This window comes from Platalea leucorodia (genome assembly GCF_965183815.1).
Source record: "Platalea leucorodia genome assembly, chromosome: 2".
In the NCBI taxonomy this organism is placed as follows: Eukaryota; Metazoa; Chordata; class Aves; order Pelecaniformes; family Threskiornithidae; genus Platalea; species Platalea leucorodia.
In genome coordinates this window covers 19,208,833-19,225,242 of record NC_138824.1, presented here as the reverse complement: position 1 = coordinate 19,225,242, position 16,410 = coordinate 19,208,833, and the positions used below count along the sequence as shown (strand labels likewise).

At 38.2% G+C, this 16,410-nt stretch overlaps 1 protein-coding gene across 1 annotated transcript in view; it reads right to left on the bottom strand.

Annotated features, from left to right (window-relative positions):
- Nucleotides 1–14,774, bottom strand: part of RNF17 (ring finger protein 17) — a gene marked incomplete at both ends in the record, with an annotated part of 54,191 nt that extends 39,417 nt beyond the window's left edge. Inside the window, 8 exons of the mRNA XM_082304974.1 lie at nucleotides 3,396–3,472; nucleotides 4,860–5,031; nucleotides 5,860–5,960; nucleotides 7,480–7,560; nucleotides 11,720–11,778; nucleotides 13,190–13,281; nucleotides 13,937–14,025; nucleotides 14,712–14,774. Coding sequence (XP_082161100.1) covers nucleotides 3,396–3,472; nucleotides 4,860–5,031; nucleotides 5,860–5,960; nucleotides 7,480–7,560; nucleotides 11,720–11,778; nucleotides 13,190–13,281; nucleotides 13,937–14,025; nucleotides 14,712–14,774 — 734 coding nt within the window. The remainder of the gene's footprint in view (nucleotides 1–3,395; nucleotides 3,473–4,859; nucleotides 5,032–5,859; nucleotides 5,961–7,479; nucleotides 7,561–11,719; nucleotides 11,779–13,189; nucleotides 13,282–13,936; nucleotides 14,026–14,711) is intronic.
- Between the last annotated feature and the right edge of the window lie 1,636 nt (nucleotides 14,775–16,410).

Genomic DNA, 16,410 nt, shown 5'->3' with positions numbered 1-16,410 from the left:
GCTAACTACAACGGCCCTAGCAGCAACTCCATTCCATTTTCTCAAGTTTTTGTCAACGACTGCAGGGAAAAATAAATAAAGGTACTTATAAAATAAAAGCCATTATAATTTTAAAAATAAAAGTCATATTTTCTCTGGTTTAAGACCATCTTAAGTAATTTCTTTTGGCATTTGATGTGATCAGTATTTAGACTGTGAAGGGGAAATACTGTAAATTTCACTGTTTGCTGTTGATTTTAGAGATTTACTTACACTTATGTGAAGTAATTTTCATATGTTGAAATAATAAACATCGCTATGAATGTGTAGACCTGGTGCTTAGGGACATGGTTTAGTGGTGGACTTGGCAGTGTTAGGTTTACAGTTGGACTCGACGATTTAAAAGTCTTTTCTAACCTAAATGATTCTATGATTGTACCATTAAATGCCAGCCAAAGCAGAAAAGCACACAGCATAAAAAAATCTTGATAATTTCAGTGATACAGTGAAATATAGTTGGGTGAAACACAAGTCAAACTGAAATGTCAGAAGTGAAACACTAATTGGATTAACTGGAATGCTGACTGAAATACCAGCATCTGAAGTTTTGCTTTCTTCCATTATACTCTTACAAACTCATAAGCATAAACAGATTTTTTTTTTTTTCAATTTATTCTCCAATAAATATTCATCCATTAGAATAACAGGTTAAGTTACTGTACCTATCCTCTTTATAAAAAAAAAAAAAAAAAAAAATACTTACTGCCCTGTTGTTCCCCATTCAATCTTGCCCAAATTTTTTAACAAAGATATAATCTCATCAGTGTTTAGGAAGAATCTCGAGAGAAGAAAAGAAACATTACAGAAGGTGACATGAATATCTAAATCACTCTGACAGTTTGAAACGTACAATATTTTTCAGCACAATATTCATGGAAGGGCAACAAAAGAGATTAATTACCTACTTCAGTTTCATTCTTCCACTCCTATTAACAACAGATTTGGTTGCTCATTTATCTTCACATTCATACTTAAACACTCTCTTGCCTTTTGCTTTCTCTTTCTCATGCACAGAGTACTCCAACATTCACTTAACTGAGTTTTCACACCTATACCTAGTTTAGTTCAATAAATTATTCTGCACAGAGAAAAAGAATTCTCCAACAGTTCTGAAGAACAAAACCATAACTGAAGTCCAAAATGTATGTTCTTTTTGTTCTGTTTATTGTTATACCCATAAACAGCTGTTTTCTTTACTGATGAAAGCTAGCAAAATCTTTTAAGTACTTTTACAGTTAGGCTAACAGAACTTACTAAATATAACTTCGTTCAATCAAATCCTTAGTTTTGCTGTCCAGTTATGGTGCACAATTTCCGAAAACTAAAGTGTAAGCACTATTGAACAGCCCATCTTTTCTTCTTCCCACTGCCCCTTCAGGAATGTGTCTACCCTCCATTCTACAGTATTTTATGTCTATGGAAGGTGTCTCAAATCCTATGCACCTTCTAGCTGTGATTTTTTCACTTTGGTGTTATTTTGGAGTGGCACCAGCACCCGAGGCCTTTATACTCATCCTTCATCAGATCTCCTTTTTCCCCTGTTTTGTTCAAGTTCTTAAAAGATCTTCCAATGCAAACAAATTTGATTTCGTCATCTTTTAGCTTTCTTCTAGGTTGGGAGAGTTTGCCATTGTGCATTTAAATAAGCTTCTCTGAAATTCTCATTCACCACTGACATCGTTTTCAAAATAGGCCCTACCTACCAAGTCACTAAGTTTACTAAAAGATGGTTTTAAAGATTCCTTTATCCATATTCTAATGACTCAACTAACATATGACAGGAGGAGTCATAATTTTTGTCAAGCATTGGAACAGGCTGCCCAGGGAAGTGGCTGAGTCACCATCCCTGTAGGCATTTGGCTGAGAGAGCTGGGGTTGTTCAGCTTGGAGAAGAGAAGGCTGCGGGGAGACCTTATTGTGGCCTTGCAATACTTAAAGAGGGCTTATAAGATAGATGGGAACAGACTTTTTAGCAGGGCCTGTAATGACAGGACAAGGGGTAATGGTTTTAAACTAAAAGAGGGTAGATTCAGACTGGATATACAAATTTTTTTACAATAAGGGTGGAACAGGTTGCCCAGAGAGGTGGTAGATGCCCCATCCCTAGAAACATTCAAGGTCAGGTTGGACAGGGCTTTGAGCAACCTGATCTAGTTGAAGATGTTCCTGGTTATTGCAGGGGTTTGGACTAGATGGCCTTTGAAGGTCCCTTCCAACCCAAATGATTCTATGATTTAAAAGATGTGCAGACATGGCACTTAGGGACATGGTTTAGTGGTGCACTTGGTGGAATCATAGAATCGTTTAGGTTGGAAAAGACTGTTAAGGTCATCAAGTCCAACCGTTAACCCAGCACTGCCAAGTCCACCACTAAACCATGTCCCTAAGCACCACATCTACACCTCTTTTAAATACCTCCAGGGATGGGGACTCAACCACTTCCCTGGGCAGCCTGGTCCAGTGCCTGGCTACCCTTTCAGTGAAGAAGTTTTTCCTAACATCCAATCTAAACCTGCCCTGGTGCAACTTGAGGCCATTTCCTTTTTTCCTGGTGTTAGGTTAACGGTTGGGCTTGATGATCTTAACGGTCTTTTCCAACTTGAATGATTCTATGGTAATTTTTCACACTCTGCATGCAAGTAATCAGCTTTGAGCTTTACTCCTCTATGCATCAGAATCTGATGGCACACCACCATTCTATCGCCCAGAGTGGTTCCATGTCATGAAATATAATGGGAGCCCCAAGATGTTCCAACCTAACACCATCTTTGTTCTGTCCCTCCTTCATTGTTCCTGAATGTGGCCTTTATACACTAGGGTTACAGTACTCTGACCAGCCTTACGAGCAAGCTGCATAGGGTCAGCTGTACCACAGCCATGACACATTTTCTTGCTCATTTCTGGTATAGAAATCATATTCATCACTTCCAATGAGGGCAACATGGTAACTGGGATTTTCCACAAATTTCTTCTTAGACATCAGTGCCCCAAAAAGCATTTAAGTCTTTCCTGAAGATGAGAAATTGATTCATTTTTAAAAAAATAATTATTTCATCAATTTATTTCTACTTACAAGGAAAGGAGAGGAAGGTTAAAAGTGGCATAAGTCTGTCAAGAATTTTTACAATGCATATATAGCAGCAAATGGTATGTGCTTTCTCCCTGATGCCTCAGATGAAGGCTACTGCACATTGTTAGTGATGAGTTTATATACATCTGAACTAGTAGTTTTTCAGTAAAATGCAAGTGAAGCAGCTCGATTTCTGCTGTTTAACTGTTATATGGACAATTTTTGTAATTAAGATAACCAGTCCATCCATCTACCTCCCAATATACCTCCCACTCCAGTCGTTTACCTTGGAGATATTTTTTCCTTCAAACTATTCACTCTTGAGAGCTCAGCCTCAACTGGCAACTTTAAATTATAAATAACCTGAAATTAAGAAGTACAGTCTTAGCTTCTATTATACAAAAAGCAGATTATACAGGCACTTATTATCTACAATATAACAAAGCCAGAGTATGACATCTTTAATTTTGCAGAAGAAAAACCCAAGACTCATTAAACTCATTAACAGCCAATAGCCAATTCTCAGTGATCTTACATTCCTAAGGCCTAATGGTTGGGGATTTTGTAATGTTAGCATGTAAACAGAAGCAGGAGTCAGGTTTTCCTTTTGCATGAACAGCTACTGAGAAGGTGACTTCTAAGTAAGAAGGTAGGCCTATGGGAGCACAGTGGTGGGTGCAAGCTCCCGAAAGTCACACTGGGCAAGGTGGAGGCAAATGACAGAAAAAAAGAGGGATCAGACTTCTTTCCTGTGTCAGATAAGAAAGACTAAGTTTCTTCATACAGAAAGTGACAACTGCATGCATGGAACATAACAGTCTAAAAGTCACACTACTTCAAAGAATGACGAGGCCAGTTATTCGTTATTTTTCTCAACACAAGGACTACAAAGGCTCCAAATGAAATAACTCGGTAACACACTTAGAAAGAACAGAGGGAGCTATGTTACGAACACCTCATTTTAAATTTTAAAATGTGGAACTCACTGCCACTGCATATGAATACACACATAGAATGTACATATGTACACCCACAGAGACACTACCACAAGCATTATGAAGACATTCATGGAAGTGTTACACAACCCTATGACACAATGAGGTAATGTTTAGTCAGTGTAATGACCCTGATATATCCCGGAAATCATAAAATCCTTAACCTTCAACCTCCTATACTCACTAAATGCCCAGGGTCTTACATTCTTCCTCCAAGCATCTTTTCCTCTCTGTTGTCAGAGACAGGAGATGTCACAGGATGGACCTTTGGTCTGATACAGCATGGCAGGTAGCATGGGTTTTTATTAACAGCAGATATGATGGGGAAGAAGAATGGAAGTAAAGGCCTGGGACCAAGAGGATCAGGAGAGCATGGCTATTAATTCCAGAGTAGTTCAGTAAGAAGGTTGGAGAGCTCTAGAATGGGAAAGGCTCGAGAGACTTCTAAAGTGCTGAAAACACTGCCTTTTCACTGATCAGTACCGTGTCACAGATTTTCCTGTCCATTTGCTGTTTCAGATAGCAAGCTCTTCGAGGCAAGGACCACCTTTTTTGTTTCACATCAGTCACCAGACCCTAACTTGTGACCAAGACCAAATATAACCTGGGAGTGTATGTGTAGAATAAGAATACGTTACTACAAAAATCTCAATATTGAAGTCAGCAAACTGAAAGACGGATCACAGAAACTTTCAATGCAAATTTGAATGTATTCATTAAAAATAAATTATTTCACAGTGCAAGAATGTAACTACCTGAGCGAGATCACAATAGGTTCTTACAGAAGGTGTAATTTTTAATTCCTTTGCAATCCTAATGGCACTCATCAAGCACTTTTTCTTCTCTTCAATGACTTCCTTAGCTTTTGCAATACCAGCACTGTAGTTGTTGATGCTCTTCACTAATTCTGCACACAACTTCCTTTTCCTGTATTAAAAACATTACTTTTCAGAATTTAATAAGCACTCAGCCATACAGAGCCAAGCTTCAATTCTAACACACAATTGCCAGTTATACCACAATACAAAGTGGATACAACTCACACAGAAATTTACCTCAAACAGTGAAAAGTAGAAAGCATGGAAAATCCACTTAATAATCAGAGGAATCACAAAAGTTAAGACTTAACACTGAAAAGCCACTTTGTTTGGAGAAACAGTGTTTTATTAAATGTTTAAAGCATTCTTCCATTCAAGCCTCCTAATATTTACACACACACCCAACTGAAAATGAAACAGGTGCGTTTTGTAATTCACTCTATTAAGATATCCGGTCCCCCTCTCACAGGCTCTTCTGGAATCCTAAGCTTTGACACCCCCATGCCCCCCAAATCTGAAGATACGTGTTTTTTAAAATGAAGAAATAAAGCATCCTTGGGCTTCTAACAACTTGAAATTTGCAAAGCTGATTTTTTAAAAAGTTACTCTTACTGTTAAACTGATCATCCACTAATGGCAGTATCAAAAAACCCTCATAATTGAGCTGTTTCAGAAAACTAACATCATTAACAACACTATTCTAAGTTTTAAAGAGCAGAGGCTGCATACGCTAGGCTAGTGTTTTACAACCACGCAAACCAGAGCCGAGATGCCAGTACGAAAGGGCAAAAATAGTGCACAGAAATTAAAGACAGGTATTATGAAATACTGCTACAAGGAAGACTGAAATTTTATTCAGAATTCTTTTATCTGGATTAGAAGCAACTTCCTGATTAAAAACAACTCACCCCCGCCATCCTACAAACCAGATTCCTACCTTGACAGGAGAGAAGTAATAAGTTCATCAAATATTTCATCTGCAGTTTCTGCAACTTTGTCTCCTTCCTGCTTCACTTTCAATTCCAAGTATTTCAGCATCTATTTCATTCAGTATTGAATAAACATGCATGCCTTTATTATTTCATTATTCATTATTATTATTTCATTACTGTCACATTACTACTATTTTTTTTTTAATTCAGAACAGAAGCAATGAACAGTAAGACAGCGATCAATGCTCCAGTAGAAAGAGTGACACTAAACCATGCTGTGGTTGGGTTAAAAAAAAAACAACAAAAAAACCAAGGGCAAATCAGAGTTTAACTACATAATGTAATGGAGGAACAATTATAGCTCATGAATCCCTTTGTTTTCTCTATCTTATAGTCAGCTCGCACTGTCTAGATCCTCATGTTAACTGAAATCTTTAGCTCTATGAGGCAAGAAACACATAGATCCTGGGCCCACTACCTCACTTTCCTTACCTGACATTCTAATACAGCACCATACACAGATAACTAGCAGGCTAAGATTTCTATTGTTTTTTTAAACTCATTGTGAGTATAAAGGAAAAAATATTCTTCCTTTGGCTAAGCATCAGTTTTGTCATTATAGTTACATTTAATGAAAACACTACAGAAAAAAATCTCAGTAATGCAACACTGCTTTGGCAAGTCTCAGTCTTTCTTTGTTGAAAAGCTGTTGGAAGACCACAGTTGTATGCGTGAGTCACTATACTAGAGCTGCTGAAATGGTAGGTTTTTACAAGATGCTATTAGTACATGAATTAGGTATTTAACATAGCTTCACTTAACTGACAGATCAGCCACTGCAACAAAAAGTTAGAAAGGGAATGGAAAACATGTTTTAAGGACACTTCATGCAACACTTACTAGAATGAATTTGCTTTAAGCTTTTGGATCATTAAACACTTCTATGCCTGGTATCTTAGAATACATGTAAAATATAAATAAATGGCAAAGACAGAACTGCAAGCTTTTTCACAGCACATTTAATAAGACTTAAAAGTTTAAATAAAATAATTATCATTGATGAAGTTCATAGGTTTTACTGAGTAACCTATTAACAGCATTATCCAGTATTTTAGGATTCTTCCTATATTTGATACTGTGCGTAAAAATGCATTACTTGATTTATATGTTTTTCATATTGTGTCTGTTAAAATTATTACTTCTGTTGCCCATATAATTTCTTTTCCACCTTTAAATCCAGAAAGAGGCACGTGAAAACTAGGAAGTTAGCATAGTTGCTACAGCAAAAACAAATGCTGAATTTTACCCTGATCCAAGGAACCACAAACTTAGTACTTAAAGACTGGCTTAGATATGGTTCTGCTAAATATATGGGTTGACCTGGGAACTTTAAATTATGCATAGGCTCATGTACTCCTTTACAGACTACTTCTGTAGTCTGTAAAGAGTTAAAGCTGTATATTCACAGAAATAGCACAAACAGTTGAAGGACAAAAGAGATGTCAAAGCAAATGCAATAAAAGCACGTTTAAATAGCATGTTAATGTGTGACTACTCATAACAAAAAGCTTCAATCAAGGACAGGATTTAATATTTCATGATTTATTTAACTTATTTTCACCCACCTCGTCTGCATCATGTAAGTGGCTGAGATTACAAATAGCTATGCACAAAGCTTCATCAATATCTTCCATAGTTTTGCTGTCCTGGGGAAAGATTTGCCAATGAATATAAAGTTGCTCGTATGACTGGAAGACAAGATGGGTTACACTCATTTGCCATTTTGACAAATAGTCACTTGATGTGGGTGACTGATGATCTGCCTAAGGCTCTGAGCAGCTCTATAGCTGCAAACAGGCCCAAAACACTTAGCTCACCTGAATTACACTGAGAACATTTACACTGTAGTATTTCTGAAACAGGGATTCTAAATTTTTTTGTTTGTTAAATACATGCAATTTATTTGCACAGACACATACACACAAAAGCCAAATGAAAAGACAGTACATGAAGGAAAAGCAAAATAAAGTTACTAATACAGAGGAAAGAAAACATGCAAGATTAAAGAACACGAATACTGCAGCCTAGAAAAAAGTAAAACATTTAGGACTATCATTCAGGGAAAACCAGTAAAAATGAAAAAATGTAATAACCTCCCAGTGTTACGCTGATGCAAGAAAAGACAATAAAATACTTGCATATGAATCGACACAGAAGCAAATGTACATACAGAAATGTCGTATTTTATCACTGGCAGTACTAAAGCTGCTGTTGAAAGTACTGGTTAGAGTGCTGGTATTTTGCTAAAAGCAAAATGAGAACATCATCAGCTGGGGATGCCCCAAGTCAGGGATGGTGCTGTGTAAGTCTGTCACTATTAGGCAACCACTTCACTTTGCCAAAAGGCAACCTAATATGCAAACATCCCCAATTTCTAAAGGGTTCCTCACCAGTGTTGAGGAGAACAAAAGCAAACTAGCGAGAAATTGAAGCTTAGAGTTCAAAAACCTGAAATAGTTCTGCCTCTGACCAGACATTGGTTTAAGTGAAAGGAAGTGCTGCCCACAATCTAGGAAAGACCTGTTAGTCACACAGATCATTATGGAGTTTATTAAAGATGTTTGTTGTCACCCTCCTCTCTAGAACAACTTTCCCATTAATCTATCAGAACATCTCAGACCAATTATGTCTCCTTCCTAGGAGCAGAAAAAGCAAAGAAAACCCTCCTCCTATTATGACTTGGATATTAACTGTGTCAGGAATACTTCCCTATGACAACTATTCCCACTCTTTTTGACCAGATGCAAGGAGCCGTAATAGGTAAAAATGTCATGGAATTACATTGCTCCCTTTCTACATTGCCTCTTTGTGGTTCTCATGATGATCAATGACGCAGTAATAGAAATCCTTCCAAAACTCAAAAGACATGGATATACTCATTCAGTGATATAAGAAATCATACTGCCAAAGACCAGACCAAAATCACCAGCCACAAAATAAAGGAGTCTGAAAAAAAACCTTAAGAAGCAAAAGTAGCAGTTAGACTAGAATTTCAATAAATGCGGGTTTTCACATAAGCTCATTCTCAACAACTTTCTCCAAAAAAAGAAAATATTCTGTCAATAGAAGAGGTGACTAGCATCAAAATATTACTTATGACCACAAACTCAAGATACTTCAAAGACAACCTCAGGCTACTTTCTCTAATATTTTGTCAACAGTAATATATTGAAGTTTAAGATAACATGACATGGCTTTATTTCAAATAGACTTTTCAAAAAAAATGTTCAAAGAAAACCATTTTCAAACTTTAATAGGCACTGTAACAAAACTACCTAAGAAGCCAAGACAGACATTTGCAAGTTATGATTCTTTCAAGGTAACTGTACAGGACAATCCTCATAGAAGAAAACAGCACTGGCACAGGATGTATCACTCACCTCTGGTTTATTCTGTCGTTTTAAAATATCCACATTAGTTCACCTGGCCTAAAACTTCACAAACCTCATTCAGAAAGATCAGGCTAGAAAACTTAACAGAATGTTTCACAAGAGATCCATTTGTCCAACAACCTTGTTGCTCTGAATGACTACTTCAAGGATGTGTTGCATAAGCCTTTCAGCTGTCTCAAACTTAAAAAGAAATAAAAAAGCCCCAAACCCAAATATTGTGAAGCCTCGGGTGGTTTTTTAAAAAAGCTAAATTCAAAATACAGTTTCACAGACAGCTGAATACACTAGCCGTCCTCAGCTATGATCTAGTTGTGTTTGAGCTGCATTCATTTTGTCGAGTTATTTTATTAACACTGTAGCTGCACATCAATTCTATGATAAGGTGGAATAATAGCACATAACTACTAAAGCTGCAAGTTTTTGTGTTTTAAGAAGTGCAGTACTAACTACGCATATACAAAAATAACAAGTGAGAATATAAGGAAATTCCATATTAACACACCATGTCCACTGATGGAACTAGTGCTGGTTTATCCCGCGGCCCACCATTTGAAGAAACTGGGTGTTGAACATTTTTCTCTTCAGTATTGTGACTGAAGGGCCTGCAAAACAAAACTTTAAGGAAAACACCTGCACATTTTAAATAAAATATCAAACTTCCCACAAATACTTCAGACACAATTTGAGTATTTCAAAATCTGTCATTAAACACGTACACAAACCTATTTTTAAAACAGTAGAATTCACACTGCAATATACTACAGATACCAAATTTTTCAAAAAGTTTCCTTTCTAGTAGCATCACCTGAAAATTCATATTCAGTAACTATTTTTCATCTGACAATTTTGGCAAGGCTGAACAAAACCTTAGTACTTAGCAGCGATTTTTATCCTCCATGAGAGTAAAATGCATCAATGATCGAATCAACACTTCAATGATACAGTCCTTCCTACCACAGCCTGGCATTCCAGCAATTCTCTACTCTCCCTCTGAACCCTTATCAGGGAGTTGCCACAGTGTTTTAAAACTTTTGGTTCCAGACATTTTCAAGCCAAACCAATCTGTTTCTCGTTGCCTTTCAATGAAATGTTTTGTACTCAAGCGTCAAGCGAGCTGTGCTCCCACAGTACTAGACATCCATACTGAGAACACATTAGTAAAGTTTAAAGAACACATTTAAAAAAAAAAAAAAATCAGCCCAAGAAGAACAGCTAGAAATGCTTGCTTGGTCAAGACCTCCCCCCATCTGGCATCTAAACACATAAAAAACAGTTCAGTTGATAAAAGTTTACCTGGTTAGCCTTTGTGAGCTGCTACCGCACAGCCCAAGTTTAAAATCAGTTTTGGTCTAAATTCAGAGGGAAAAAGTAAAGCAAGTTCAAATACAGGGTTAAATCCAAGTCCCAGTAAAATAATGTTCTATAACCCTGTTTTCCCTTTCAATACCCCCCCTCCCTTCAATGAGACCAAGCTTCAAAGCTGGTGCTGTCGAATTGAGCAATGTGTAACAAAACAGGTTCCAAGCTGAAGCTCTGTAGCCATCAGTGTATCTTTGTGGTAAATGAGAAGTGTTCCTAGCAAAAGGAATGCTGATTTCCTGTTTGCTCTTAGTATTTTTCCCAGTATTATGCAAAACTTCTAACATATTGCATTAGTGAACATTATTACAACTTATTTTTTCAATGAAGTTTAATGACAGGCCTTATTCTTATAAGACTTGTCTTATTTGTATTTTGCAATAAAGGCTAAATCTGAATTTCGTAACAGAAAACACAGAATGGCCACACCCTACCTTTTGCATATATTAAAAATAATAAAGAAAAGCACTTAATGTTTGTCCAAAATATAGATTTCTGTGAAACAAATGGCATTAGCACGTCATAACACAGAAAATACTCACAAGCATAACATTTTTTAAAATGTAGAAACAGAAATATATTCACAAGTTATGCACTACTGTGCAAAGTGAAGTTTTTTTTAAAAAAAAAAAATCTTTTAAGTCCTTTTATTTGGGAGCTGACAGGGAAGGGTTTTTTTTGGGTGTGAGGTTTTTGTTTGGTTGGTTGTTTTTTTAAGAAAAACGTACACATGCACCAGTTGCTTTCTTCACATCATGTGCAGATGAGAGGGTAGAACAGAGTTGGCAACATGGCGCACTAATGAGAACCGTAAATTAAACCTTCCTAAAACCTGACTTTGGACATCAGGTGTGCACTACATAGCTACACTGCATAATGAGAAATGCTATCAAAGACTTGCTGGGGAGCAGGTGGTTATAAAGTGCAGGCCCTTATCTCAGGGGGGACCTGAGCTTGCTTTAATCACTTTCAATGAAAACGCAAAAGATCCCGCGATATCACTATTTCAGACCACCACAGTGACTACTGAACAGAAAGCTTTAGATCAACTTACTTCTGTAGAAGAGAAACAAAATAAATCAGAGTCTTCATCCTTCACATCATCATGCAATGCTGTAAAAGCAAGCATAGGAAATACTTGACTGTTAATGTTGTTAACTGGAGGGCATGTCAATCAATGAGACAAACAGGAATACACGATCACTGGAGTAGTCTCCTACATAGCATTCATCTAGTCAACAGGAATTTGGACACTGACTTTTGTAATGACAGAATTTGAAAACTAGGAATAGAAGTCCAGATAAATAGATATGGAAGTTACCTGGGAATTAAAAAAAAACAAAAAACAAAAAAAACCCAAAAAACCAAAAACAACCAACCACAAACCAAAAAAACAAACAAAAAACCCCAAAACAAAAACTTACTTGCATTTAATAATTAGGCTATGTCGTGGTTTAACCCCAGGTAGCAACTAAGCACCACACAGCCGCTCGCTCACTCCCCCACCGGTGGGATGGCAAAGAGAATCAGAAGGTTAAAAGGGGAAAACTCATGGGTTGAGATAAGAACAGTTTAACAACAGAAGTAAAATAAAAATAGAACAGTAGTAATAGTAATAATAACAATAATACTAAAACCAAATAATAATAATACAATAGTAATGCAAAGCAAGTGATAGACTGTACAATTGCTCACCACTGGCCGGCCGATGCCCAGCACATCCCCAAGCAGCGATCGCTGCCCCCCGGCCAACTCCCCCCCCCCCGCTCACATACTGGGCATGACGTCATATGGCATGGAACAGCCCCTTGGCCAGTCTGGGTCAGCTGTCCTGGCCGTGCCCCCTCCCAGCTTCTTGTGCACCCGGCAGAGCAGGAGAAGCTGAGAAGTCTTTGACCAGTGTGAGCGCCACTTAGCACCTATTTAGCAACAGCTTAGCACTACTTCGCAAGAACCAAAGCATCAGTGTATCATCGACACTGTTCTCATCCTAAACCTAAGACACAGCCCCATACCGGCTACGAAGAAGAAAATTAACTCTAGACCAGCCGAAACCAGGACAGGCTATTATCTGCATGATTACTCTATAAGGTTGCTGTCACATTCACAACAGGATAAATACATGAAAGGGAAGGTAAAAAGGCCAAAGAAAACATGCATTCGAAATGTGTACCCATAATACAGGAAAAAAAACCCTGTTTCATAAAGCATCCATAAATACTATGCACTCAACACAATTTTACAACTCTTGGAAAAAAAGATACTCAAGCAGAAAATCCCAGAAAAATGAGGTTTCTTTTAAAACAAACTTTTCAGTAGCTTTATGAAGAAAAACAGCAGGAGGGGAAGAAAAAAAGGTATTGGTCATTCTTGCCGAGTACTGGAAATGTAGTAAACAATGCATTAATCAAATCTGGCAGCCCATCTATTGTCTTTAACAGACCATATATAAAATATAAATTAACAGGGAATACTGCACACCACAGAACTGCTGGAAATAAAAGTCAAGATCCAAAAGCCTTACCTTTCACACTCATAGCTTTTGACATATGACACAAATCACTGTTTCTCTGATGTGGTTCTGTAAAATCCTCTTCTAGTATCTTAAGACACTGCCTTCAGAAGTAAAAGTTTAAGAACATTAGGGATATCAACCAAACACGAATTCTAGCTTCCAGCTCTCTTAGAGCTAAGCTTGCCCACTTTTTACCAAATGACATTATGTACAAGAAGGTGCAGGTCATAAAACACACACCATGCACACAAAAATTGTTACCCTCTTTTAACTGGAGGAGAAGTAATTTACCTCTATGATACTGAATTAATCATCCATTAGCATGGAATGCAGGTATACAGAACCAGCACTTAAGGTAACTAGAACCAGCATTAACAGATTGCTATATAATCAATTTTAATCACATTCATTCTATAGCTAGTTAACTAAAAATATATTGAATAGATCAACAGTGATTTATTTACTTGTAAAATATAGAGACAGATCAATACGAGTTATTGGTAGCCCGGTAACTTGGTATTTGACAATATCCCAAGATGCATTTAAAATGTCTTTCTCCCTGAGCCTACTCCAAATGCTACAACTTTTCACAAACTGTATGTTTTACGCACATACATAAGACATAAAAATGGACTCACTGGCAACACTGCGGAATACAAACATTATTGTCTACGTTTCCTGAATACTATTTCCTGATAATGCTGTCAGAACTTAAAAAATAACAAAGCCACTAGAGCAATCTCAAAATTCACATACCTTATAGCTTTCATTTTCCTTCTATTGAGCTCTTCATTACTGTCATCCACCAAGGAGAACTCTTTCTTTCTACTCATGATGGTGTCAGACTTTAAAAAAAAAAAAAAAAGTGACATTCTCTACAACATACACATTTCATCACTTCAGCAAACCCTATAGGCTACTTAAATCACTTAACAAAGAGTAAAATGAGAAAGACACAAAATTCACAGAAAACATACACCTATTTTTTTCCTTGAAAATCTTTCAAATGCAGCAAAACACCAGCCTGTTTTGCACTACCCAGCTACTCCACTAGATACACTACTCCACCCCTAACCCTACCACTACCAGACGCTGCAGGCGATACCACTACTCATCTTCAAACCTCCTTCCTGTTCATATATCCTCAATATGATTCTTTTCTGCAGTCATCTCAAGACTATAGGTTCATGCCCTGTTTGTGATCCACCATGCATTATGACCACAACTCCTTTACTTAACGCCTGCTATCTGGCCTTTTTTTATTATGCTACTCGACGGGAGAGGTGCTTTGTCCTCCCTACCGGCGCCCAGAGCGCCACTGCCACTGCAGGTGCCAGGAGGCGGCCGGTGAAGAGGCTGGGGCAGGGACATACCGAGACCGCCGGAGACGGGAGGCAACTCCCCTCAGCACGAAGGAAGGACGACGACTCCGCGGCGGGGCGCCTCTGAGCCCACCGCCCGCCAAAACACCTACCCCAACCACCAATCACCGAGCGCCTCGTCAGCCCCTGTTCCCACCGCAGCCAATCACGGCGACGCGGGAGGGGGGAGGGCGGTGGTTGCTGTGGCCCGCGCCGACAGCCTTCGCCGCCATCTTGGCGCCCTGAGGCGCGGCGGGGCTGTGGCGGTCGGGGAGGCGCTGCCCAGCCTGATCCCCCCGCCCCTGCCGGGAGAGCAGAGGTCATGTTTTGAAGATGGGGTTTCTTGCGCTAGAAGCCATGAGGTCTATACTTTGGGTTCACTTTACATGCATTCTCATTATTTGCAGAACAAGTAAGAGACGTTTTTGCATTGTTTACCACTCCTGTTTTGGCTGTCATAAATTTAGCATGATACTCTCCAGATTAGTGATTAAATCACCTCTAGTAAAATACAGTTAAATTTTTAAATTAAAAATACACTGATGTTTTCCTGTGACTTTTAGATACTTGTAAATCATGAACTAGGCCAGCTTTCCAAAAGGCAAGTTCCCTAACAAAACCTAGGTTATTCATTTTTTTGCACTGTCCACACAGTAAAACTAGGTTCTACCCCAAACCTTTCATTTTAAGTGTACTAAGTAAGTGTTTGTTAGGCTGGGGTTTTGACTCCTAGCAAGGCAGAGTTGGAAAGGTCACACAAACTCTACGTTTTCTTAACAATAGGGAGTACTTCAGTGGTGTGGCCAAGGCAAACAGTAATTGTTGAGAAAAGAGGACTACAGTCCTGCCTGCTGAAAGGGCAGAAGAAGAATTTCAGGAGTAATGGGGAAGAAAGCATGAAGAAAGCAGTAAAGTTCAAAAATGAGCCCATTCCATGGAGCTATGTCCTCACCTCCTTTTTGGTAAGACACCCCAATCAGGCAAGCTTGCATTGATTTTGATTATCTACACTTGAATGTGCATGTTGTTGTGAGGGGCAGAACTTTCCAGAAGTTATCTTCAAACTGATTCACCTTGTAAATAATTTTCCTCAGAAGGCCTTGTTGTTAACCAGGACCTGATTAGACTCAACTTTGTATAGAATCCTTTTGGAGATCTGTTGTCAAATTTTACAGTTGTGCCTTGTGCCCCGTCTGGTTCCTTTTGGTGTGGTTTGGCATCTGGAAAGTTAGTAGGAAAACTTGTTTGTGAGACTAAAAATCGGTATGAACCAGACTGAACTCGTACATACAATATAACTTCCTGTTACCAGTAGTGTGTTTTTGAGAAACAACCTGCAAAGGAGTCCCACAAAATACTGTCAAAAGACAGGACTGAGAACTGAAATTCTTATTTCTCCTTGACATAAAAACTTACAGACTCAAGTTAGACGCTGGTTCTATGGCACATTATAATTGTCCCATCTTCAGCTACCCCATGCTCCACAGGCAACAAATGAACCATCTCTTTCTGTCCCATAAGAGCTAAACCCCCTTCTCCTGCTCTGTAAATACCAGTTGTCTTTTAGCTCAGATTCTCCAACAAGGTTTTGCAATAAAGTTAAAATCTCAGGAGTTTTCTCAACTTGTATTTAGCTTTGGAAATTGGTTCCTCTATTTCAAAGGTGAGGAAAGGCTTGTGCACCCAAAATTTTGCCTTTATATTCTGTATTCTCTGTTAATTCCCACTTAAAAATTAACTCTTATAAACATTACTTAAGAACATAGTGAATAACAGGGGTAAAATGTAGGGTGGGTGATGGCAGACCTGTTGTGGATGTAGCAGAGAAAGGGAAATGATAGTAAGGATTGCCTTGATTAGTGTCTGAAT